Source organism: Gasterosteus aculeatus, chromosome 20 (assembly GCF_964276395.1).
Source record: "Gasterosteus aculeatus chromosome 20, fGasAcu3.hap1.1, whole genome shotgun sequence".
NCBI lineage: Eukaryota > Metazoa > Chordata > Actinopteri > Perciformes > Gasterosteidae > Gasterosteus > Gasterosteus aculeatus.
The window spans coordinates 16,035,207-16,062,592 of record NC_135707.1 but is presented as its reverse complement, the minus strand read 5'-3'; the positions used below and the strand labels follow the sequence as shown (position 1 = coordinate 16,062,592).

At 47.1% G+C, this 27,386-nt stretch overlaps 1 protein-coding gene across 1 annotated transcript; it reads left to right on the top strand.

The window, feature by feature from the left end:
* Window positions 1-7,539: 7,539 nt before the first annotated feature.
* On the top strand, window positions 7,540-27,029 carry macf1b (microtubule actin crosslinking factor 1b). Its single transcript, XM_040165199.2, has 40 exons — window positions 7,540-8,282; window positions 11,134-11,873; window positions 12,059-12,115; window positions 12,238-12,408; window positions 12,949-13,115; window positions 13,567-13,726; window positions 13,836-13,920; window positions 14,190-14,434; window positions 14,531-14,650; window positions 14,801-14,908; window positions 15,023-15,241; window positions 15,543-15,746; window positions 15,836-16,067; window positions 16,179-16,405; window positions 16,501-16,623; window positions 16,701-16,802; window positions 17,232-17,333; window positions 17,515-17,679; window positions 17,891-18,046; window positions 18,193-18,390; window positions 18,939-19,067; window positions 19,179-19,346; window positions 19,432-19,587; window positions 19,679-19,885; window positions 19,991-20,110; window positions 20,188-20,357; window positions 20,435-20,594; window positions 20,900-21,094; window positions 21,337-21,462; window positions 21,729-21,872; window positions 22,068-22,256; window positions 22,449-22,563; window positions 22,650-22,816; window positions 22,907-23,069; window positions 23,235-23,389; window positions 23,481-23,555; window positions 23,725-23,842; window positions 24,268-24,413; window positions 25,057-25,177; window positions 25,308-27,029. Exons 2-40 carry the CDS (start codon window positions 11,214-11,216, stop codon window positions 25,331-25,333), a joined length of 6,351 nt encoding a protein of 2,116 aa, XP_040021133.2. The 5' UTR covers window positions 7,540-8,282; window positions 11,134-11,213; the 3' UTR covers window positions 25,334-27,029.
* The last annotated feature ends 357 nt before the right edge of the window (window positions 27,030-27,386 follow it).

Here is a 27,386-nt window from a genome sequence, read left to right as displayed (position 1 = left end):
ATTGCATCAGCGCATAGCTCAGCGTGCCAGCTTCTCTTCAGCTCTTTCTAAGAACTCTATGTGTGCACCGACCGTGAAATGAGAGATATTTGGCTAAATCATTTCGTTAGTACAGAGGGAGCTGGAGGTTTGCTGAAAGCCGGGATCAGGTGTCGTGGTTTTGACAGCGTTGTTGTTTCTGGAATAGTGGTGAAGCCAGCTGCTTTTAGATAAAGACGGGGGGGGTGCAGGAATTTACTCTCATTAAACAGCTAAAGACATTGGCTCTCCAAGTGACCTGAACAAACTCTGCCTGAGTTTGTGTGTGTGGAGCTGTGTGTTTTCAGCAGGCAGTGCTGGTTATATATTGATATGATCCTCATCGCCTGGTCGCGGTACTATTGTGAGATGCAAGAGATGTCGGTGTGATCAGGAAGAGACGTCAGCACTGGAGTACTCCGGGGTTAAATAACTTGACCCCACAGGGGTCTTTTCTGTCCACTCTCTGTCTCTCTCTCTCTTCAGCCACAGTCACGGCTATTTTCAGTTTGCTTCCCTTTTTCTTTTTTTTTTGGCCACTATTTGTATAAATTAAGGCTGTGGGTTGGCGGGTGTGTGTGGGGGGGTTAGAAATGGGACGGTAAGAGAAAGGGGGCTGAGGGTCGTTCTGGATACTTGAAGCAGCTGCAAGGCGCTCACTGAAGTTCTATATGTTGTTAACTGTCTAGCTAGAGGACAGTATCGTGATTCATTTTGTGACTTTTTTCTGCGATCTGAAACATTTTATTTGCTTGTTTTTGTGACACAATACAATCTTCAGTATTCAATCTTCACTGATGTCATACCAACATTTGTATTTGAATTAAACAGTATACTGTATTTGGAATCCTGAAAGCTACAAACCTTGCATGAAGCTCCTGTTGAATATAGTGAACTTAAGACTTTGTTAATGGAGTTACATCATTATCCTGCAGACCAAAAACGAATAAATCCGGACTCTGCACACATTTCCTGCTCAATAAACCGTGTTTGCATTGACATGTTTAAAGATCTTTCCCCTCACATGTAACACAGAAGGCACTTTACACTGGAGTGGGTGGTATTGATTATATTATATTTTATGAGATGAAATATCTACTTGCATGGTGGAATTGTCAGGTCGCCACCCTCAGGAGGCGTCGGTGTGTTGGCACCAACCAGCACTCGAGGGGGCCGGACGTCAGCACGGAGGTGAGAGCAGGGCCCAGCTGCGTCTCATCCACAATCACCCACCTGTTGCTGCCTTCCAATCAGGGGAGGTATTTAGGAGCGGCCCCGAAGCCTCTTCCCCGCCGGATTGTTAGTCTTGTTTGTGAGTCAGACCGATAACTCAGGTCGAAGAACAGCAAGAAGTCAGAGGCCGCTGTTCTAAAACTAACCAGTGTCCTGTCTTCCTCTTTTCACCCAGGCACCTGAACGGGCCGCATGGCCCACGCACCTCCCCGGGAATCCCGCTCACTGTTTTTCCCCCACCTCTGGAATCCGGGACCGCCGTCACCACCCCGCCACCTCCTAGTCCGGTGCCTCCTTTTCACGAATAAAATACATGGTGACTAACAAATCTGCGTTTGGGTCTTTTCCAGTGGAGGCAATACGTGACAGAACAATCCGGCCAAAGACATGGACCCAGCAGATCTACAATCTGTCCGCGGGGCCGTCACCAATCAAGGAGCCCTGCTAGATCAACACAGCCTAGCACTTCAGGAGATCATGAAGGGACTACAGGAGCTCTCAACCAGTGTCGCCGGGATACAACACCGACTCAGCGCCCCGGTTGGTCCTCCGGCTCCGGCTCCAGATCCTGCTCAAACACCGCCAGTGCCAGTCCCTCCCTACCATCGGGAGCCACAGGTTCCTACCCCGGAGAGGTACGATGGCGACCTCGGCAGCTGTCGAGCCTTCCTACTACAATGTGGGTTGGTCTTCGACCAACAACCAACTTCATTCGCCACGGACGGGTCAAAGGATTGCTTTTGTGATTGGACTGCTACGTGGAAAAGCCTTAGAGTGGGCCTCAGCGGTATGGGAGACACAGAGTAATGTGGCAAGTACCTACCCAATGTTCACCTCAGAGATGCGTAAATTATTTGACCACCCAGTGCGTGGTAGAGACGCATCCAAGAGACTACACGCGCTGCGGCAAGGTACCCGAGGCGTCGCAGACTACGCCATTGAGTTCCGGACGCTAGCCGTTGAAAGCGGATGGAACGATGAGGCCTTAGAATCTGTTTTTTATAACGGATTAAGTAGCCAGATCAAGGACGAATTGGTTTCATACCCTGAACCAGAGACTTTAGAGGATCTGGTTCAATTGGCGATTCGGGTAGATAACCGATGCCGGGAGCGACAGAGAGAAAGGAGGCGCAGCGAGTCACCCCTCCCCCGAAGGGTAGCAACCTCATATTCTGTTGGAGGGGGACCTCCCAGGTACAACGCCAGATCACCAGCGGGGACCAACAATGAAGAGAGGCCCGAGCATGAGCCCATGCAACTAGGCCGATATCACCTTGACGAAGAGGAGCGGCGGCGCCGGTTTGACAACAACAGCTGTCTTTTCTGCGGGCTACAAGGACACTACCGTTCCTCCTGTCCTCGGCGCTCATCAAACAGGAGGGCTCGCTAGATGTGGAGAGAATACTAGCGAGCCAAGTACCCATATCTCCCAACCCCCGGCCCAGAGCACCACTGCACGCCACGCTCTCAACAAAAGGTCAGTCTTTTCGATTTCAAGTTTTAATCGATTCTGGGGCAGACGACAGTTTTATTGATGCTGATGTGGTGAGACAACTGGGCCTCAACACCACTCCTCTGGAGGGGGCGGTTGAGGCTGCTACTCTTGACGGCAGGCTGCTGGCCAGGATCACCAGCCGAACCGAGCCCGTTAAGCTATTTATTTCAGGTAACCACCAGGAAGAGATCAGCCTGTTAATTATTTCCTCCCCTAAGATTCCGATCGTTCTAGGACTTACGTGGTTGGTTAAACACAATCCGGTAATCGACTGGCCAGAGGCTAGGATAACCAACTGGAGTAAGTTTTGTCATGCTCATTGCCTGCGGTCTGCAAGTCCGAGACTAGAGAACAGCCAGGGATCCACCCAATGCGCGGCTGACCTATCCCTCGTCCCCACTGACTACCATGACCTGGGGGAGGTTTTCAGTAAGAATCGGGCCTCATCACTTCCACCTCACCGCCCGTACGACTGCGCGATTGAATTAAAGTCTGGTTCCACGTTCCCCAGTAGTCGTCTGTACAGCATCTCTAAACCGGAACGGGTAGCCATGGAGAAATACATTAAGGAGTCGCTCGCCGCCGAGCTCATCCGTCCCTCTTCGTCTCCATTGGGAGCAGGTTTTTTTTTTTGTCACCAAGAAGGACGGTTCCCTCCGGCCATGTATTGACTATCGCGGTTTAAACGAGATAACCATCAAGAATAAGTATCCGTTACCACTCATGAACGAGGCCTTTGATGCACTTCAAGGGTCCACAATCTTCACTAAGTTAGACTTGCGTAATGCATACCACTTGGTGAGAATTCGTAAGGGAGACGAGTGGTTGACAGGATTTAACACACCGTTGGGGCATTTTGAATATCAAGTCATGCCGTTTGGATTGACTAATGCCCCAGCGGTATTTCAGGGGCTGGTTAACGACGTGCTCAGAGACATGTTGGGACGTTTCGTATTTGTGTATCTTGATGACATCCTCATATTTTCTAGAGACCCCACCGAACACATTCAACATGTCCGCCTGGTGCTACAACGTCTCCTGGAGAACAAATTATATGCCAAAGCGGAGAAATGTGAATTTCATGCCGACACTGTTTCATTCCTGGGCTACGTCATTTCTGAGGGACAGGTGAGGATGGATCCAGCTAAGGTGGAGGCAGTACTTGGATGGCCTAGGCCCGACACGAGAAAGCAACTTCAGAGGTTCTTAGGGTTTGCTAACTTTTACCGACGGTTTATTCGGGATTACAGTAGTGTCGCCGCTCCCCTTACTGCACTTACCTCCTGTAGCAAACCCTACGTGTGGACCCCAGAAGCAGAGGGGGCGTTTGGGGAACTCAAGAGGCGGTTCACGTCTGCTCCCATCCTTGCCCAACCTGATCCGTGCCGGCAGTTTGTTGTCGAGGTGGATGCCTCTGACGTGGGGCTGGGAGCGGTGTTATCCCAACGCACCGCGACGGACGGTAAGCTCCACCCCTGTGCTTACTTGTCGCGTCGGTTGTCCCCGGCCGAGCGCAATTACGATGTGGGCAACCGTGAGCTACTGGCCGTCAAGGTCGCCCTGGAGGAATGGCGTCATTGGTTGGAGGGTGCGGAACTACCGTTTGTGGTTTGGACAGACCATAAGAATCTCGAGTACATCCGGTCAGCGAAACGCCTCAACTCACGTCAAGCCAGGTGGGCCCTGTTTTTTGGACGTTTTTCCTTCTCCCTGACTTACAGACCTGGATCACGTAACACCAAACCAGACGCCCTATCTAGAGTGTTTTCCAGAGAGGAGGAGGGGCGAGAGCCGGACACCATCGTCCCCAAACACTGCTTGGTCGGGGCAGCCCTGTGGAGAATAGAAGACGAGGTAACCTCTGCCCTCAGAGTCAACCCGGGGCCAGGTAATGGGCCTCCGGGCCGGCTATTTGTGCCAGATAATGTGAGAACTAATGTCCTGCAGTGGGCTCATGGCTCAAGGCTGACGTGCCATCCCGGAGTGGCTCGGACCATGGCATTTCTAAGGAGACGGTTCTGGTGGCCAACCATGGCTGACGACACAAAGGGATACGTCGCAGCTTGCCAAGTGTGCGCACAAAATAAGGTATCTAATAGACCTAGCGCCGGATTTTTACGCCCCCTGCCCATACCACGACGCCCATGGTCTCATGTGGCACTGGACTTCGTGACCGGACTACCCCCGTCAGAAGGTAACACAGTTGTACTCACCGTGGTTGATCGTTTCAGCAAGTATGCCCATTTCGTTCCACTCCCCAAGCTCCCGTCAGCAAAGGAGACGGCCTCTATCCTTGTCAAGGAGGTGTTTCGCATACATGGGTTGCCTTGTGACCTGGTCTCGGATCGGGGGCCCCAATTTTCCTCGGCTGTCTGGAGAGCCTTCTGTAGGGCCATTGGGGCCACAGTCAGTCTGTGCTCGGGATACCATCCACAGACCAATGGTCAGGCAGAGAGAGCTAACCAGAAACTGGAGATATCTCTTCGATGTCTAGTGTCTGCTAATCCCGGGTCCTGGGCCTCCCAAATCTACTGGGCAGAATATGCGCACAACACCTTGCCCTCTTCCGCAACAGGTATGTCCCCTTTTCAATGTTTGTACGGCTATCAACCTCCCCTTTTCCCATCCCAGGAGAGAGACATCGCCGTGCCCTCCGTACACAGTCACATCCGTCGCTGTCACCGAACCTGGCATCGAGTCCGCGCGGCCTTGCTCCGCTCCTCTGAGCATTACCAACGGCATGCCAACCGCCACCGGACGGCCGCCCCGACCTACAAAGTAGGTGACAAGGTCTGGCTGTCCACTAAAGACCTTCCACTGAGGACGGAGTCTAGAAAACTGTCTCAGAGATTCATTGGCCCGTTCGTAATTGAAGGGGTCATCAACCCGGTTGCGGTCCGATTGAAGTTACCTAGGTCCCTTCGTGTTCACCCCACTTTCCACGTGTCCCGTCTTAAACCGGTCCTCCTCAGCCCCCTCCTGCCCCCTCCCCCGCGACCCCCCCCACCACGGATCATTGACGGTGCTCCGGCTTACACAGTGCGTAGGATTCTGGACTCCAGACGCCGGGGCCGGGGAACCCAATACCTAGTGGATTGGGAGGGTTTTGGTCCAGAGGAGCGGTGCTGGATTCCCCGCCGCCAGATCCTGGACGCCGTCATGGTGAGGGACTACCATCGCCGTCGGCCAGACAGGCCTGGTGGGGTGTCTGGAGACACCCGTCGGAGAGGGGGTACTGTCAGGTCGCCACCCTCAGGAGGCGTCGGTGTGTTGGCACCAACCAGCACTCGAGGGGGCCGGACGTCAGCACGGAGGTGAGAGCAGGGCCCAGCTGCGTCTCATCCACAATCACCCACCTGTTGCTGCCTTCCAATCAGGGGAGGTATTTAGGAGCGGCCCCGAAGCCTCTTCCCCGCCGGATTGTTAGTCTTGTTTGTGAGTCAGACCGATAACTCAGGTCGAAGAACAGCAAGAAGTCAGAGGCCGCTGTTCTAAAACTAACCAGTGTCCTGTCTTCCTCTTTTCACCCAGGCACCTGAACGGGCCGCATGGCCCACGCACCTCCCCGGGAATCCCGCTCACTGTTTTTCCCCCACCTCTGGAATCCGGGACCGCCGTCACCACCCCGCCACCTCCTAGTCCGGTGCCTCCTTTTCACGAATAAAATACATGGTGACTAACAAATCTGCGTTTGGGTCTTTTCCAGTGGAGGCAATACGTGACAGGAATCCCAGTAGAAAGGCACATAAACGTAATCACATTTATTCTTTGACATCACAGGGTGAAAGACTAAATACCAGAAACTAATATATTTTATCAGTATTGTTTCCCGTGAATATTTATCACTTTGTGTTCTGGCATATTGGTCTTGTTATATTAACTCGTATAAAGCATATCTAAATATATCTGTCATTCAATCAGAAGCCTTCTCCTTTAACTAATAACTAACTCTTGTGGATTTGAGAGGAGGCGGAGTAGCGGATGTCTGCATGGATGTGTGTGTGTGTGTGTTTATTGTAGAGGCTGTATGAGAGAGTGTGTGCTGTACATGCATGCAGACATTTGGTATTTGGTTGGCTGGAGAAAGACAGAGGGGAAAGGACTATAAGAGCACCGGCTTTGAAGCGTAGAAACCCTCTTTGTGAGACAGTCACCTGCATGCACGTTGGGTTTCAGTGCACCTGTCCATTAAGGTATAAAAAGTCAGTCATCTTTGTGGTGTTTTAAAAACTAGTCGATCCCACATCACTTGAATAAATAAACACCTGCCATCATTTCAAACGCCAGGAAATGCCAGCAGCGTTGCTGTAGTGGTATTTGTACACCGAATGTTTGGCGTTCTGCCTTCCCGGGGCAAATATTGTGACTTATTGAAACAGGGCATGATAGCATTTCACCATGGGGGTCCTTCCTTTGCTTTCCCATGCAAAGACTGTATTATCTGCCCATTGCCCCCTTATCTTTGTGTTTGTGAGTGTGTTTGCTTCCAGCCCCTTTGTTTCCAGACGGGCCGTAGTTGCGGTGGCTGGAGTTGAAAAGTAATCTGAGATGTTTTACAGTAATTAGTCGTCTTTGTTGCTGCTGTGGAGACTGCTGCACTGACTGTGAATGGGGAAGGGGGGACGGCGAGGGGGGGGTAGCAGGGGTGTGGGTCCCTCCTTTTGTAGCCTGCACTTCCCTCCCTCGCCGTCGAGAGAGGGAACGGTCTCAGGCAGCTGTCACTTAACATGTGAATGTTCCGTGGGCGGCCCCGGGGGTCTTTAGAAAACTCTCCCTTTTTTTGCCCCCCCCATCCGTCCCATTTTTCAAGCAGAAGCAGCATGGAGTTTCAGAGCTCCAGTCAGACCCGGAGGAGGGGCTTTGTTGGGTGAGAAGGGGCGAGAGAGTGAGGGGGAAAAAAGCCCGGGGGAAGGTAAAGGGGGCACTTTGCCGCCTCGCTGGCCGGTGCAGGAGCAACCTGGGCACCAGCAGCTGGTGGGAAAGGCCACCGCCTCATCGTTACCTTGCAACCGCCTCCGTCCGACCTCCGTGGGAGAAACTGCTGCTGCTGGCCGGGAACTGTGGGAGTTCAACTGAGCCGTCGGAATACATTGTCTCCATCCGGGCGCGCTATCCCATCGGCGGCGTTAACAGGGGAGGAATTCCTCTATCACAGCTCCCACAACAAAGAAGAAAGGAGAGAGGAGCAGAGCTGGTGGGAGGGGAAGTGAAGTGAGGGGAGGGGAGGGGGGGTGCGCTGTGAGGGGAGAGGAGGACATTGTTTGCCTGTGACTGTGGGCAACGGAAAAGCATGAGTTATCAGGGCATGTGTGAGTATGTTCAGAGAGAGTGTTTGTTTGTGGGCATGTGTGAATGAGTGTGCGATGGAAGGAGCATGCGTGTGAGGACTGTTCCTGTTTGGGATGTTGGAGCTTGGAGGCCATTCAAAAGGATGCTCAAACAAAAGCTGGATTTTTTTTCTTCTCTTTTTTTGAATGGTGATTGAGGACTGGCTGGATTCCGTTACTCATGCGGTTTGGCTCCACGGTGCTTCGGGGTAAGTGGGGTTCACGCAAGCTTCAAACCGCCAAAACTGCCAGGAACACACAGGGATTGGCTCCAACCGAGAGTTTGGTTTTGGACTTTGTACTTGATGGAGCCATGTGACGGGGAATGAGTCTTCACCTATTCTAAAAGGCAACATGGCAATGAGATATTCCAGTACAGAGGAAGCATCAGTGTGAACCTGATGCAGTTTGTTCTTTGTAAATAGTCTCTTAGCTGCTCTGATTTCACGAAATGTTTCAGATTCCTGATTAACATGGCCATTCATTTACCCAAAGCCATGCTGTTTTTATTCTACACACTGGCTCTGTGTCGCGTGTTTAGAGGGCTGCCTTTGAGATTAACGGGTGACCTTGTACGATATCCACCCTAAGATGTTTTCATTCTCACGGGTGGATGCACAGCTGCCATCCTTGATTAGGGACCACTACCCTGATTACTACTTCAGGACCTCCCTTAACGCAGGCACACCAGTGACACAACATCATGGCACTCTACTGTTGTGATTGATGATTATTATTCTGCTATTAATTCCAAACCCACCCGGAAAGTGCTTCCTGGATCATATGAATGTGTCAGTTGATGCAATGAATGAGACAAACATTAGATCTTTTGTGTGGTGTTTTGTTGTGAGGTGTTGCTGAGAACATTTGAAAACATTTCCTGTTTTGAAATTTAGATGAGAATTAGATGTGAAATGTGAAACTGAGGTATTCGCAAACAACAATTTTAGGATTGTTTTCATGTGTCGCTTGTACGCTATGTAATCCAATTCATCAGGAAATGGACTGTGGTCATGTATCATAAATCATTGTTGAGGGCGGAGAGAAGACTGTCTAAATGAAGGGCCATTTCAAAATAGGTTAAGTAATAGGATGGGTGGGTCATCCACAATAAGTCAATGGGTGGTTCCCTCGTTCTCTTTCTAATATCATTACGCTATGAGAGTGAGAGGTGCTTATCCGATACAGGCGCCAGGCATTTTGGGAGGGAATCTGGTTTGCTGTGGCTGTAGAAAAAAATAGGTCATCGTATTATTATATTCTTTCATATGAGGGCGACAAAAGTGATTTATAAGACTCATAAGAGAAAAGTAAATCGTATGTTAGCGCTTGTGGGCGAGTCTGGTAGACACAATAAAACAACACATTTGCATATTCATTTTACTAACATGTTCCTAGTATCCTTCCATGTGCACTCTAATGGGTCTACTCAGCATGTCCTCACATACTGTATGTTGCTGCGAGGACAAGGTGAAGAACACAGTGTTTTTAGATTTAGGAAACGACCACACATGCACGCAGCAGTAACCAGACACGACGCGCCCTCTCCCCTCTCCCTCCCAATTGTTAACCCGTATGAACACGGCCACAGACGCCGTCTCTGCCCTCCTCCGGAGACCGCTGGGCAGTGATCTGAGCTAACTGGGTAATCATTGATCGAGAGGCCGGGGCTTTGTCTGGGCACCGCTCTCTCATCTGACTGTGTTCTCCCCTGTGGATCCACTGACTACATCATCTGCTCTGCAGAGACATACACGATGTTGGTAATTACTTGCCTAATGCACATGGAGTCATCGTATTAAACTAGGTCATATTTGAGATTTTCATTCATTTAAAAACATGATATACAGTTGTTAATTATGATTAGTTTTGGGGGGACACAAAATGAGGTTTAATTCAGACACGGTGTGGATATTGACAGGAGCACAACGTTCTCCTCTGATGCAGACTGCCTGTGGTAAAGATAAGATAAGCTGCATATTCAGCATAATTATGCCTAGAGCAGAGCTGTAGCATAGTTACCCATCACAAATTCACCTCTTCTGCTTTTTTCCAAGGCAGAAAGAGATCCCTCCCAGTAGTTAGTTAAGCCAACATCCCAATTTCCCTCTTGTTGACCCATATCGGCTTCCCGTAGATCTCAGGTCACCAAGCGTGACCTGAGGTGACCTGTGTAATTCTGAATTAACTAGTCCAACCCAGCCTGCAGAGGAAGGACCCGTCCTCAACAGGGACCTTGTGATCTCCTGATGGGCTCACCTCCTCCAGGCCAAGATAATTACATTCACCCTTAACCCTTCAGTCAAAACAATGGAGGCACTGAGCTGAGCGCCGAGCAGACGGGCTGACACAGTTTGAAAATGTCACTTGCAGCGAGAGTCTTTCCGGGTAATGCAGGGATTTTGTTCAAACAATGTGTGATCATTCCTAGATTCAGCATTGTCTTTAGGCGATGTAGCAGTGGAGGAAAAGCCCAGGTTGTTTTGGTACTGTTTTCCCAACTACCCCGCGCTGCCCCCACGTTCCTAATCCCGCTCTTATTGTCACCCCTGAAAAATGAGGCGATGTCAGCGTTTTTTATGCCTGTCATAATTTATTATCGATCAGATCCTTAACGGGTTTCCCAGGATTGGTCCAAGCTGAGCTGGAGAAAGAGCTGGCTGTCTGCCACCGGTTCTGCGTGCCAGGCTCAACAGTGGGATCCTCGACAAGCCTGTCACATTGATTTCTAAGCCCAGAATATTTTGGTTGGTGTTGTGAGATAGATGGGGAGCATGTGTGTATGTGGTCCAGAGGAAGACAAAGGGACAGCGAGTATCCAGGCCAAGCGTCTCGGTGGTCTTTCGGTGCCAAGAAAAGGGCAATGTTGGCACAAATATGTAGCATTTAAAAGGATGTGAGGGACTTGTTCACGTTGTCTCTTTGCAATATTTATGGACTTTGCTGCGGGGAAGTTGTGCTTTTAAAGACAGAAGATCAGCTGTATATATTTTTCTTTGATTTACACAATGAGCAATTGTTCACTGCCTGATGACCCAGAGCCCCCTTGTCTGATTTTAGGTAGCTGAAGGATCTTCTGCATGCATGGCCGAGGGGCTTTACCTCACCTACTACCCCACTAGCCTCTGGGCTGAAGGATTATGGGTAACCTCATCAGCCGGCCCAGCTGCCTGGGTCAGAAGTCCAAGCATGTCAGGTCAGACGAGGCCTTCCTGAAGGAGTGCTACCAACGGCGAAGGGAACGTCAACCCGCGGAGCAAAATGGGGAGCCCAAACCCGAAATGGCGGTCAAAGACAAAACGGGAGAGGAGGCATGCAAGGAAGGAGAGGTGCAGAGGGACGAGGAGGCACAGGAAATCGATCACAACAGGGAGGTCAGGGCTCAAACTCCCATTTCGGAGAAACCCCTGCGTAGCTCTCCAACTTCCACAATCAGGAGCACCAGTACGCTGGACAACAACGCCTGGCACAGCAGCCCTTCCCCGATAAAAACATCCCGAAATGGGACGCTGACGAGGAGAGCTGTGCCTCCAGAGTATACCCGTTCCCCTCTGGCTCACCCGGACCGGGCCTCTGCCGAGAGGAGGGGCAGCTTCCAGAGGAGAGACTCCAGAGAAGGAAGCCCCTGGTCCTGGAAGACTCTTGCATCCCGCGAGGTGACGGAGGTGACGGAGGTGACGGAGACGGTCGTTACAGAGATTGTGGAAGTGACAGAGTATCCGTCTGGAGACAAAGGAGGCGACCCCGTTGTCACCAGAACTGTTAGAATCCTGAACGGTGCCGCCGAGGAACTCGCTGAGGTTGATAAAGAATACGTTCAAACACAACAAATCTTCCATTTCATCCTTTCTTCTTCTCATCTGAATGTCATAATACCACCTACTGTTTCTGCAAAATCAATGTTTGGTTCCTTTAACAGGTTGGCTCTTTTTAAAACAGCAATTTTGTCCATTGGAACAACATGTCCACTGTCTTTATTTTCCAGCTCCAAAGTGATGGACACTCAAGCTCAGATCAGGATTCCAGCCTGGATAGATGGAGAGTACGTTTGAACACTTTACTGATTTGAACTCTTTTCTCCTTGTTTTGCAACAGCTTCTCGAGAGCAGCATTTTCATGCAAACTTTAGCTAATCATATGTTATATACTCTATACTCTCTCAAGGGAACAAAATCTGCCTTGTCTCTGAGGGATGTTTCAACAGATTCTGAGACATTCCTCCAAAACCTGGAAGCTTTGCTCACATGGGTCAGTGAGATAGAGGAGCTCACAGCCAATCAGAAACCGCCATCCTCGGAGGTCAAAGTAGTGAAAGCACAGCTCCAAGAACAAAAGGTCGGTTTAAAACATTACATCACCTAATTTCTTGTTCCAGAAAACCGCATTCTACGTATGTTAGTAGTTTGAATACACCTGTAAGGTTTACCTATAGAAAGGTGTGCCGGGGTCACGACAAAATGCTCAACGGCTTCCTTAACAACGTGAATTCAGTTCCTTTCAGCCGTGAATGGGTGGTGTTCAAAGCCACAATGAGTCTTTGTGAACCTTTCCCGGGGGTATGAGAAAAAACAGGGTCTCCCACCTTTCCGCTGTAATCTCACCCATTGTTTGCTCTTTGGATGAGGTGAAACCTGCCTGACTCTTGACAATGTGAGCTTGACACACGAGACACGCTGACCCAAAGGCAGAAAAAACAAGAATGGGGCTTTCATGAAGGTTAATTCCTACTGGAAGCATCGATATTTCCCAAACAGCACTGAGGACTTTATTACTTTTACTTTTATTTTATACATAAGATTCTTTAAGTGGAGCTTTGAAATATTGTCTTTATTCTCGTGGTTCTGTCTTTCTGCATACGGGTACATACATCTACAGCTCCTGCAGCGCCTCCTGACAGACCGAAGGCGTAGCATGGACTCCATGATGTTGCAGGGCCCTCGACTTGTGGAGGCCCACCCCGGAGAGGAGGGGGAGCAGGAAAAAGTCAAGCTGGCTGCTCTCACACGGAAGTGGGAAGCCTTACAGCTGGGTGCGGAGAAAAGGTCAGCTACTTTTACTGGCAGTGCTTAATGCATGAGTCACAGAACCATCATTGTAACAAATTACCATCATTGTAAGTTTATCCAAAAGGTACAAGCTGATGACCTTTGACGGCTTTGTGTGTCTTGCTGAGGCGAGCTTAGTGTACAAAGTGGTCAGTGATCTGGCTCCGGCCATTGAAAGAGTTCATATCCCGGCACTCGGATAATAGGGCCACCAAATGAGGTGATTTACCAAGTTTGGCAGGCCAGCCTATTCGACCCGGGGTCCTACACCAAATTATAAACGACAGTGCTGCAGCATCACTGATTCTCTGAACAAAGAGGTTATTTTACGTTCGCTGAAGCAGCACTGTAGATAGTAAGCTCATACCAAACAATGCGCTGTCCCTGTTCAAGGTTAAATAACTGATAGCAGTGTTAGTGACCGATGGTTACATTTTGTTGTGGGTAGGAGAGCGACGCTGGAGCTCATTCTGCCGAGGGCCCAGCTCTTCCAGGAAGGAGTTGACAGCTTGCAGCAGTGGCTCATGTCGGTGGAACAGACTGTCGCTGAACTACGCAACGCGGAGCGAGTGATGCTGCGTCTCTCAGAGGCCACGGACAAGGCCAAGGTTGGAAATCCACCATGTGTGGTTCAACTGCACGTGCGGTGTGGTAAATGTGCATCGTGCTGTTTGAGTCAAGAATCATCACCGTGACCGTGTCTTCTCTTTGCTTTAGGCGGTCGTCGAAGAGATTCAAGTCAAAACGGCTGAGCTAGGGAAAATACAAAAGTCGGGACATGCTCTGATGGAAGCGATTTCAGGTAATAATTACTACGTATGGCGAACCTTATTGGCACAGTATCTTCATTGAGGCTGGAAAAATAAAAAAAACAATCCCCCAAAAAGCATCAGCTGACCATTTCACAACAAAATGTTAAAATCTATTCAAAATAATATGAATAAATAGCCCCATATTTGTTTTTTTTTGCAATCTGATTTCACTGTCAAACCAATACAAACAACCCAGAGGAGTTTCCACCAGATCTGTTAGAGAATCAATTCCACATGTTCCCTGTTTGTCCCGTTCCAGACGAGGAGGCCCAGCAGGTGCAGGAGAAGATGGACGCTCTGCGTATCCGCTGCTCTGTGCTGAGTCTAAGCAGTCTGGATGTGCTGCAGAGGCTGGATCAGGCCCTGGAGGCCTCCAGCCGCTGCACCTCCAGCCAGGAGGACCTCCACCTATGGCTGGGCCGCATCGAGAGGGAGCTGCTGGGGGCAGCGGGAGCGCAGGCGCATGCTGGAGACGCAGTACTATGTGCAGCAGAGAGACAGAGGGTAACGTTCCCGCACTAATGCACAATGAGCGGATGAAATAATTCTTTCTTTCATTCAATGAAAAGTAGTTGAAACGTAGCGTAATATGTTTATCAGCTGGAGCAGGCCGTGGTTAAGGAGGTGGCTTGGTTCAGAGACACAGCGCTGAGTCTTGAAAAGCTGAAAACTATTCACCTGGATCCAAAGCTCATAGCAGAACAACTTTACGAACAGAAGGTTTGGATTTTATACAAATTCTAACTGTAAAAGTAAACTGAGTGAATATTTGACCACAAACATTGCATGTCTCTGTCACTTGTTGGCTGTAGAGATTTAGTTTTAAGATTGGGAGATTAATTAAAACTGGATCTAATATGTCCTGAACAGATTTTGGCAGTGGAGATCCTCCAACACAGGTTCAACGTTGAGAAGATGGTGAAGATTGCAGAAATCTTGCTGACGTACAGTGATGAAACAGAAACATACGATTTGCAGGTATTTGCCACAACTCATTTCTTCTTAACTAAACGACTAAACATGTAAACAAATGTAATTTTTGGGTGTTTATACTTATGCAGTATATATTTTGCCGTCAACTCTCCCACGCAGACCCCGCTTGAGGCCTTGCAGGAGCAATGCAACACCATCTCAGCCACCAATTCCCACGTGGTGCTGCAGCTTGAGCACGCTCAGTCGCTTCTTCTCCAGTTCTCTGAGGGCATCGAGGAGGTCTCGCCCTGGCTCCAAGAAACCCAAACCCTGATTGGCCGGCTTTCCATGAGCACAATTAGCTATGAGGCGTTTCGGGAACAACAGGACCTCTTACAGGTAGAGGAAAGCTGCCTCTCCCAAATAGAATGCCAGCTTTTCTATTTTTTTTACCCTCTAATACCGTTCTTTGGCCAGTTGGACAAAGACGTCCTTTTGTACTTCACAATCTGTCACCGTATTCCTGAGCTGATCTCTTATAATACAGAAGATTACTGCTAATGACTTCCCAAGAGGGTTACCTTTCAACCTGTTCACTATAATGCTGTTTAGATTCATCTCAAATCAGCTCCTTTCTGAATTAAAACCATCCTCTCCATTAATACAATTAAACGTTTCTTGTTATTACTTGTGTCCTTAGGGCCTGAGGGAGTCTATAGCAGAGCACAGACCTTTGATAGCACGCTTATGCTCTTTGGCAAAACGCTTGTCAGAACTAAACCCCCTTCAGGGGGATGAGTTCAGTCGGAAGGCGACGGAGGCCGAGGAGCAGCACAGGACCATCAGAGACCGGGTCAGAGAGGCCGCCAACGTACTCGAGGAGTCGTTACCTCGATTTACGCAGGTAGGGCTGCATGGGTTCACGCAAAGAGATGAATGGATTGCACCAACACTTTGCAATATATGACACAACATATGTTCTCCCTTCTGTAGCTGAATGAGAGGATGACCCTGATCAGAGAGAGTCTGGACCGCCTCCGCAGTCACATGCAGACTCACACCTCACTTCAAGGCCTCACCCCGAGGATCCAGGAGCAGCTGCAGGACAACAAACACACCCGGACCGAGCTGTCCAAGCTGCAGCTCGACCTCGGCAGTGTGAAGACACAGGCAGATGAACTTCTGGCCAACACGCTGGCCGCTGGTGATGGATCTGTCGGTACAGGTAACCATGATTTCTCAGAAGCTATATTGCATACTGATGTTGACCTAGTACCCGAGTAAGTGGGGAAAAGGGCTGATCCTAAGCAATATCGTTGTTGTTTCCTGATTTTAGCAATACAAGAGCGTGTGTCCAGCTTGTCCCAGCTGTGGGACGAGACGCATGCTCAGGCTCAGGAAGGAGAAAGTTGGCTTTTAAAACTCTTGGATCTTGCCTTGAAGTACTGGAGTGACATCAACGATGTCACGGCCGCTCTCAGTGATGCTCAGCAGGCCATTTTGGATTTAAACGCTAGTCAGACCGACTCTGAAACAATCCGCCAGAGCCTCGAAAGCATGCAGGTTTGTCTGGAAGCTCTTAAAGGAATTACGCATGAGACATCCTCATTGTTATAAAGATGACAAAACATAAACTTTTCTATTATTCCAACTCACAGACTCTCAGAGAGGATATCGACAGTTTACAGGGAGATTTGGACACCCTAGGTGCTCTGGGAATGGATCTGATGTCAGCATGTGGCGATACGGACAAACCCGATGTCACAAAGAGCCTGGATGAAGTATGAAACACATTTGAATACAAATACGTTTTTTTAACTCATGGTGACTAACTTAAAACCTGTTTGGTGTCTTGAAGCTTTATTGCACGTGGAACCAGCTGATGAAACTGTGGAATGAATGTCACACAAAGCTGGAGGAGTCCTTGCAGATGGCGCTATTTTATCAAGACACCCTGCAGGTGAGTGTCCATTTGCAGTATTAGTGTATGTGCATAAGCCATACGCTAACAAATGTGTCATGGTCAATGTGTGTCCATATCAAACAGGATGCTCTGGCCACATACGCCTCCAACAAGCAGAGTAATAGAATCCAGCCAAAGTCACAGCAATCATTTGATTCTATTACAATACTGAAGTTCAGACTCTCACTCCCCGTAGTTTTCTTATGAAGCGACTGACAGATCGTGTGGACCTCTGCCAAAGGCAAATGAGATCAATGGTGCAAACTGTGTGAGACAGTGAAATGTATCGAGCTGCATTTACCAATTTGGGTTACGCAATTTGCTCTAGAGAAGATTTCTTCAATGTTAAAATCACACAACATGACGGAATGGTTGTACATTAAATCTGTATATATCAGTTATCATGCCTTGTTGTGCTGCTAATAGGGTCTTTTTGAGTGGTTGAAGTCAGCCGAGCTGAGGTCTACTGAGGAGTTCATAGTAGGAAGTGACCTGGAATCCGTCAAACAGCAACTACGTGATCTCAAGGTGAGTGTATATGCTGAATTACAGCCGCAACTAGCAAAGTTTATTCTCATATATGTACAAAATGTGGTCTCGTGGAAACAGGGCGTTTGGCTTTGTGTGGATTTTATTACAACAGAAAACATATCCTGCATGAGCATAGCTCATTTATACACATATATTCTCACTCTATTCTTTTCTGCAGGAGTTTAAGCGAGAACTTTACCAGAAGAAGATAGAGATAGAAAGCCTGAACCATCGCTTTGTGTGCCGGCTCTCTCCTGGCTCAGAGCGTCCAAGCTCCGTGTCCCCTCTGTGTGACTTCAGACAGCGCTGGGACAGCTTGGAGTCAGAGACTGTCAGCAGACAGGTGGGAACATGCAATCAGATTCTATTATTATTATTATAAGAATTAATATTGATATTAGCATGCTATTATTATATGCACAATGCTATCATGCTATCCATTAAGTTTAAAGTCATGTAAAGAACAGACTCAGCTCAGTTAGAACCTACCTTTAACTGGGAAAATGTTAATAATAATGATATATATTATTCTTTTTCTCCTGTGCCGACATCAGCATCAGCTGGAGTGTGCTCTGCTGGGTCTGGGCCAGTTCCAAAACACACTGGATGAGCTGCACACGTGGCTCTCCAGAACAGCTGAACAACTGCAGGGCAGTCGGCCAATCAGCATCGACCTGCAGGCCTGTGAAATAGAGCTGGCCAAACACAAGGTTGGTGGGGGCCTAAAAACAATGTTGAGTACTTATTATAACAGAGTTCCTCCTGTCATGAAGAGTGAAGCCAATATGATCTCCAAACACCTCCAAGCAATACATTTGAATCCCACTTTTCCTTGTTTGCTTTTTCCTCCTGCAAGGTGTTGCGTAACGATGTCATGTCCCATGTTCGCACGGTCGAGTCCCTGAACCAGGCGGGCAGGGGGCTGCTGGAGATCGGGTCGGGGGACAGCCCGCATGGTCTGCTGCCTCAGCTGGACCAACTCAATGACAGCTGGGAGTTTGTCCGCTGCGAGACTGAACGCAGGCAGTTGGAATTAGAGAACGGACTGAGTCAGGTAAAAATAGATACAAATATATATCTAAAAATAGATACAAAAATATATCTAAAAATAGATACAAATATATATATATATATATATTTTTTTTATGAACAAATAAATAACTACAAAAACCACAAAATTTCAACTTTCTCATAATTTCGATTTCTTAAGTCATAATTTCGACTTCTTATCTCTTAATTTTGACTTTAAGTTATAATTTCGACTTTCTAACCCTCCTTTGGTTTTTTTTGTGGCAAATGGCTTTCCATAGTTATGCTCTTTATCGAGAGCCTACATTTTTCTTTTGTAGTTTATCATGCGCCCTCTTGTGGTGATTGTAAAGATTACACACGAAAATGTGTTGACGTGCTGTGAACTATAAATTGTCGGCTTTAAAAAAAAACATTTTGCAGTCATTGTTCCTCTTATGCTTGAAGTAAATAGAATTCAAAGGGTGATGATAATTGATGTTACATCGAATTGAACATTGAAACTGTGTCACCATAACTGTAGTGAGCAGACACCAACGTCACCTTTTGCATTCATTGTTTTTTTTTTTTCAGGTACAAGATGTTACCATGGAGATCCAGGATCTCTTGCAGTGGCTTGAGAACACAGATCTGAGATTGTCCTCCTCTAAAACCGTATGGGGAATGCCGGACTCTGCCAGTGAAAGGCTCAATGCACATTTGGTAAAATGGATCAGACTTTTGACCCAACTTTTCATACACAAGAATGATGCAAAAAATAAGAAAAAAAAAGCTTATCAAGTTGAGACTCTTTATTCTTTCCCTCAACAAAAGGAGTTGTGCAACGAGATGGAGTCTAAGCTCCACGCTTACACCGACGTGAAGAACGCCATCCACAGGATGCTGGAAGGCAACGTTGTGCGGGGATCGGGCACCGAGCACAGCTTATCTATTCTTGAACAGAAATGGGCATCGGTTCTCAGCAAAGTCCAGGAGCGAAAGGTGATTAAACGCTTCGCATGACATCCCGTGGATCTATCGTCAACTGAGTAAGTCTTTTAATCCGATTGCCGTGCTCTTCCCACAGGCGAGGCTTACGGAAGGACTGAGTCTGGCCAAGGACTTCCACAGCAACGTCCAGGAACTTCTCACTAAAATGACCAAGTGTGAAGAGTCTATTGGGTTTCTTCCTGCTCCCAGCTTTGTTCTGGAGCGAGTTTGTTCTCAACTGCAGGAACATAGAGTATGCATTTTTACATCTGCTGTCTCTTTCTGCTCAGTATACAGATTTTAAACTGGCCACTAATGCCTTAAAATACTTTTTATTTGTGCAGACGCTGGTGAATGAGGTGAACGGTTACGGGGAGAAGAGGACCACCATGGAGAGCACAGCCCGCAGACTAATAGAGCTGAGCCGGAAGGAAGACTGCGATGTAATTCATAACCTAATCATGACCGTCCAAGACCGCCACAAAAAGCTCCAGCAGCGTGCTTCAGAAAGAGGCAGAACGCTGGAGGAGGTCAAAAAGTCTGCCAAACAGGTATGCGTACAAATACATCAGCTCCAATATGGGGGCGGGGGGCTGACCTCAGTCTTTCTCCAGACCTTTTATTTAATATCTGTCTTTATTTCTCTCACGCTTAAGTTCAATGAATCGTGGCGCCTGCTAGTGGACTGGATGGCGGAGGTGGAACAGACATTGGACACACACAAAGAGATCGCTGTGACCCACGAGGAGATTAAACAACAGCTGACTGAACAGAAGGTGCGATAGGTGTGACAATAAATGGCTGCATGCTGTATGTTTAGGAATGCTTCGCCGACCAATTGCTTTGTGAACAGGAGTTCCAGAAACTGCTCCGGTCAAAGAGGCCCATGTACGATGCAACATCTAAGAACGGACGTTGCCTTCATGAAAGGGCTCAAACTGGCCATGATAGACAACACGTGGAGAATCTCCTGGCTGAGCTCAAAGACACATGGGACACCGTCAGCGGCAAGTCTATGGAGAGGTACGGATCTGGGTTTACAGCTGGGGCACATTCATGTTTGAAACATCTACCTGAATGTTGTGGTTTGCTTCTCTCAGACAACACAAGCTGGAGGAAGCACTGCTGTTCTCGGGCCGATTCACCGACGCCCTCCAGGCACTGAACGACTGGCTGTACAGAGCCGAGCCCCAACTAGCCGAGGACGTTCCTGTCGGTGGGGACAAAGACATGGTCAACAACTTGATCGACAAACACAAGGCACGATGTTCAGAGAGCATTTTAATGTGTGGCCTCAATATTGAACAATGTTAAAGCGTAATAAATATCTTCATCTACAGTAAAAGTGCAGGATTCATGCTAACGTAGAATGTATTTAGAAGTATTTCTAATGCCTTGGTAGAACTGTTATCATAAGCTTGAATTTTCTTTCAGTGAATATACGAAAACATTTAAACTCATACTGAATTGTTGGTTATATGTCTGTCTTTGAGCGGCGTACTTTTCACCGTTTTGTCCAAAATGATATCTTACAGCACAATTGCAAATTCCGTTTTTCCCCTTAGGCCTTCCAAAAGGAGTTGGGGAAGCGAGCGGGATGCATCCGGACGCTGAAGCGCTCTGTGAGGGACCTGACCAGGAGCAGCACAGCCGACGCTCACTGGCTGCAGGAGCAGATGGAGGAGCTGGAGGTCCGCTGGGAGGTTGTGTGCAAACTGTCAGTCAGCAGGCAAGACAGACTGGAGGCCGCACTTCAGCAGGTAGTTCCCACAGATAATAAAGGTGAACGATAAATGAGCTTTTAGGTTCTTAATTGACAGCCTGACTGAAGCTGAGGCTGTGTGCATGAAACCACACCCAGACATCATTAAAATCCAGAACGCAGCTCTATCATATCAGGAAGGGAAAACAGATGACGACAGAGGATTAGACCATTAACAAAGTTGATAAATTAGCACCAACCAACTGCTGTTATATTTGTCGTTGTCTCTGTTCTCGTTAGGCTGAAAAGTTTGATGGTCTTGTCCACTCTTTAATGGAGCGCCTCACCGAGGCAGAGAGGATACTGAAATACGGCGTGATACCAGAGGAGGAAGAGGGCCTGCTCTCTTTCCGCAAACAGCACGAGGTCAGTATAACGCGATACTTCATCACTCCCTTCGGAGAAATGCATTCTGCTTCAGGGGGAGGTCAAAGATCAGGGTTTCAGTGTTATCAAGCGTTGTTCAGTAAGTTGGAGACTGAGTTCACTCGGTTCACGTTTACTCTGATCATTCATTTGTACCGTAACACTTAAAACCCCAAAAGAAATCAGCAAGTTTGAAATGACTGAAATGTTACACTGATGGAGAATGTGTATTTTACTGAATAACTGCCCCCATCCCACCCCAAAAGGTATCGATGGGAGCCCTGCAGACTCAGGCCGTGGAGCTGCACAACATCCAGTGTCTGGGTGAGGAGATCCTGGCTTCCTGCCATCCAGACTCCATAATCACCCTGAAGTCCTGGATCAGTGTCACCAAGACCCGCTATGAGGAGGTGAGAGCTTTTATTCCCCCTCCCCTCCCCAAAAAAAGCATGGTTTCCACAGTCATCAGATTTATTATGAGTAACGTAGTTGCTATCAGACGGGTAAAATATTATGAACGGCTTTGGCAATTAGTAAACTGGTAAAGTGTCAATTGAGAGCATCTGCTGGTATAACTTCCTCCGACTCCCTGTTTTCCGACTCAGGTTCACAGCTGGGCTCAGCAGCAAGGCCAGAGAATCCAGGCCGGCTTGGCAGCACTGGAGTCAGAGAAAGAGGAAGTCCAGAGGCTGCTGGACTGGATCTCCTCAGCAGAGGAAGCCCTCAACCTCAGAGACCAAGAGCCTCCGCCTGAGACCACAGAGCACATCCAAGAACTGATTGAGCAGCACACAGTAGGATTCTCCTCCCTCCTATAAGCTATACCCTTCTGCTAACATCAACCCCTAGCATTGAATAGTAAAATATGTGCTTAGCACTAATCGAATAACAACGCTTTACCGCCAGAAGAAACCACAAGCGGTACGTTACCCTGGTAACACGGAACTACAGTACTCTGCCGTAAAATGTGACATTCTTCTCTGCAGGTATTCATGGAAGAGTTGAATAAAAAGTTCCCAGAGGTTGAACATGCCACAAAGTCCTGCAAACACAAGAGCGTTTCCAAACGCCAATGTTCCCCCAGCAAACGGCCACTCACGAGTAAGCCAGCATGAAAACATTACAGCGCGACTTCATTAGTTTCCTAAGCTGATTCCAGACTCCCATGTTGTTGCATCTTCTTTCAGAGAGGAGGAGCACTCTGAAGCTCCAGCCTGTTGTACCTATTCCCCTGGAGCACCTCGACCCCCAGACACCAAAGCTCGGTCAGCTGGTCACTCAGTGGCAGAAACTTTGGCTCCTGGCAGTGGCGAGACAAAACCGCCTGGAGCAACAGCAGCTAACACTCAAAGAGGTTATTGTGCTTTAGTGTTTATTTCAAGAGATCATGATGTGTGTAGAGCCCTTCTCCCCAACCTGACCTTATCATATTTTCCCCTTTCAGATGGAGGAATTTGCAAACTTCGACTTCAATATTTGGCGAAAGCGTTACATGGTGTGGATCAGTCATTTGAAGTCACGGATCCTAGACGTGTTTCGCAGTATCGACCGAGACCAAGATGGACGCATCAGCCAGAAGGAACTGGTTGACTATGTCCTTGCCTCCAGTAAGACGCCCGCTCAGTGGTTCATTTTAAGTTACCATTAACAGAAACGAAGGAAATCATTACCTGAATTCAATTTACCATCACCGTCATCTGATGTTGTTGGCGTTACGACACCCTAGTTTCTCAGATTTGCTTTTCTTGAACAAAAAAATCTCTCCGCTGCAGAATTTCCCACCAACTCTCTAGAGATGAACGCAGTGGCAAACATCTTCGACGTGAACAGCGACGGCTTCATCGACTATTACGAGTTTGTGAGTGCCCTTCACCCGAGCAGAGATCCCTACAGGAGAACGCTGGATGCAGATCAAATCAACGAAGAGGTATGGACCCCGTGCGCGCACTGCACAACACATCCATGTGGTGGTTCACGCAATGTGACGCTGCGCCTGTTGCACTCTCGCCCTGATTTAGGTGAGTCGCCAGGTATCTCAGTGTAACTGTCCCAAGAGGTTCCAAGTGGAGCAAATAAGTGCCAACAGATACAGGGTGAGTCATCTTCGTCGACCATGAATAAGACACTTCAAAGGCAGCCGTGACATTTGGTCCTGTGAGTTGTAGGGAGTGACGGCCACACGGGAACATCAGCAACGTCCTATGATAGGCTGTGTGAAGCTGCTTGAAAAATATTTAACTAGTTAATGAATTTTGTCCACAGTTTGGAGATTCCCAACAGTTGCGGATGGTTCGTATCCTGCGTAGCACGTTGATGGTGAGGGTGGGAGGAGGCTGGACTGCTCTTGATGAGTTCCTGGTTAAGAATGACCCCTGCAGAGGTCAGTGCGTGACCTCTTATTTTTACAATTGATATTATTTACTATAATACTACATGTCTTCAGCATCTGGCACGACGGGTAAAGATTCTACACAAAAGTGTTTTCACTTTTCAGCCATGCCATATATTGGTAGAGCTTTAGCTGTTATATGTCAGATATTACTTAATTAAACATGCACAGATCTATAAAAACTGCTTAAAAATACGTCTAAATTTCAGTTTTTCGAAAAGTTTAGATATTTTTATATTTCTCCTGTACGTATACCATTTGAATATTTTTTTTTTTAATGACTTGCGCTGGCAGTATGGCTTTAATTATTTCTGCTCACAGTGTCTGCAGGCTATTGTCATTAGGAGTGGCTGCTATAAATGTAAACAAACACCTTTACAGTATTCTGTTAAATGCCCCTGCTGTGTCCCCGACAGTGAAAGGCAGGACCAACCTGAAGATCAAGGAGAAGTACTTGTCTCCAGCAGGAAGCACTTCCAAGGGTTTGACTGTCAGCAGGTCCAACTCGAGCCTCAGCCTGTACAGCAGCGCCTCGGCCCCCACCAGCCCCATGACACGCAAGGCAAGGCAAAGGCTGCACCCCGTTATCCGGGCATCTATACCTGCGTGTGCTATTTTGAGTCAACATGTTCTGAGACTTCATTGCTTTTTTTTCTTTTCCTCCATTTATTTATTTTCATATTCACCTCTTCGTCCTTTGAGTAAGACTGGTTCATGCATTTCTGCTTCAAGTTTTAACTTCTTGGTAGTTTAAAGGGAAAGTTTCCCTCCAAAATCCAAACTACATATGTTTTTTTTCTCACCAGTCATTCATTAATCTAGATTGATTTGGAGTTGTTGAGTGTTCTTTAAATGGGACGATGTTAAAGTCTAACAGATAGGAACTGCATGAAAGACATGTTTCTTTTTGGCCCTTTTAGCACCACAAGGCGAACTCTACATAGTCTCATTATATTCAAGAGGAGGCTCATACCAAACAATTGAGATGGATAAATAGCACCACTGCTAAAAAATATATATTTTTTATCTTTTTGAATTGTCAAAATGTAGAATGTTATGCTATATAAAAAGGCATACCAAGAAAAGAGTAACATCCTTGCAATTCAGCTGCCTTGAATGTGTCTTTTGAGCAAGATAAAAAAACTTTCCTCATTCACTTTAAGATATCGGACCTCACTTAATAAGCACAATATGTCTTTCTTCAGGCATTGCTTCGCAGAAGTTTCTCAGGTGACCGCTGCGTCCGTCCCAGGAGCTCCATCGCTGCTTTGGGATCAGACCTTCAGTTTACCACAACAGGGGATGAGAATTCTCCCTCACCATCAGGTTGGTCCCACAATTACTTTTAAAGGACATTTGCTTTTGTCATGCATTCATCCCGCAGTAAGTACAACTCTATCTGGATACAAAAAGATATGTTAACTCCCGCTCTCTCTCTCACTGTCTCACGGTCTAGACGAAGCTGAGAGGTTACCCACATGATGATCTCTGCCTCTGAGAACCACGAGTATGCTGCAGTGTTGAACCCAAACACTTGCCTTCGGGCCCCAAAACAGAGAGATAAGCAGAAGTAATGTGAGAAAGGGGCCAAAAAATGCATCAGTCACGTCTGAAGATCAGCCACTGACAGAAGAGTGATGCTCAAGGGTTTGAGAAACTGTGTGGAGGTTATGAGTGGACAATGGGGAGTCAGCAGATGCGTGAACCCTGGTGCATTGCATACAGTAGAATCTGATTAGGAAGATTGGAAAGTAGGAAGTTTTGCATGGGTGCTTATTGCATGATAGCCAGATTCTTGCTTGCACAGTTCTTTCTCCTGCTTGTTGTTGTAAAGATATGATACGTGAGTCTGGGAACAAAGGTCTGTCTCGGGCAGTAATGTGGTGTCAAAAAGGGACTCAGATCGCATGTATACATGGTATGTAAAGGTGTTGTGCTGCCCCCCACCAGCCTCCAAAATAACCCACATATACCAAAACCACAAGGATGTGAACGGTACAGTATGCTGTCTTTCAACTTTGTGATTTTATTTTATATTTCATTCCATTGAGATGACATTGTTGGCAGGGCCACCTCTGTTTTTTGTCTTTTACTTTTGTTTCACAGTTTTCAAATGTGATGTATTTGTATTGTTCTTTATTGTAAGAATGTTTTAAACACTGGAGATTGTGTAACGAACAATGCACAGATGTACAACAGGTCATTGTTGATTTGTAGAGATTATTTTCTCAGGATTGTTTTTACCTTTGGATGTATGTATTTCTATGGAACATTACTGTGAAAATGTAGATATGCGATTTCTTCGGGGAATGTTTTGTTTAGCACATTCTTTTCATAAAAATGCACTTTGCTGTGTCCTACTACTGTAGATAGGTTGTTTTACGAATTGGAAGACCTGTCAATTGTCTTGAGCAGGTGATATGTCTGGTATTAACAGAATAGTTATTTCAGTTGGTGTCCTTTTTGTCTCTTTTACCAAAAGTGGTATCTTTTCCAATTTCTCTATTTCTGTCTATATCTGTCTATCTGACATCCTCTCCATTTGAGAACTTGATTTTACTAAGAAATAACATGTAAGACACTCCATCTGTTTCCTCCAAAGTTTCCTCATGAGCTTGAAGATACCAATATGCATTCTTTCAGAAGAGATACTGAAACCGCTACTCTCACAAATTTTCTGTGAGAGCAGCGGCTGCAGCTCCACCATCAGTCTCCAGAAGAGGCTGTTCAATGCTGCACTCTGCCTGGCTTACACGCTGAGACTATTATATAGCAGTTAATACTGCACAATACGTTATCATCAATGGAAAGTTACATTTGTATGTGCACCTTTTGTACTAAAAATAATTGAGGTTGAAGATCATAATTCAAAGTATGTATCTTATTGCATTTTGTCTTTGCGGTTTTTAAAAGTCAAATGTTTTTATATGATGAAGTACCTTTTGCTTTTGGCTACATTGTGTCAATGTTGAAGAACGTTGACATGTTACTGTACTATAAACACAATATTAGATTTCACTTCTATTGCTATGCACCCTAATCTTTCTGTACTGTAAATGTTTCTATACCCAGCACTCATTCCAATGTCTTATTTAGGGAAACTCAATTAATATCACTAATGATTTCATGTCCACTTGTATAATCTTGTCAGAAAAAAAAAAAAAATTGATATTACACAGAGCTGCTTTTGTGTGGTGTTTTGGCAAAAATCTGAGTTCTTAGTTAATTTCCACATCCAGCAGTAACAAGGCATTCATCTGGTGAATGAGAGTTTAACATTCACTCTCTTTAGCTCTGTTTTTAGTCTCCACCATCTCTGGCTCTTTAATCGCTAAATGCGTTGCTAGTAACGAACTTTGCGATGTTGCGCAAGGCAAGTAGTGTACGGTGTTTCGCTTCGAGTTTTTCCATTAAAAACAACTTCCTGTGCTGCTCAAACAACGCTGTGAGAGCGGTGAGTCTACAAAGCTAAACAGCGATATTATGGCAGGAGAAGCAAAAGACGACAAGATTAAAAGGTTATCTGTCTGTTCAT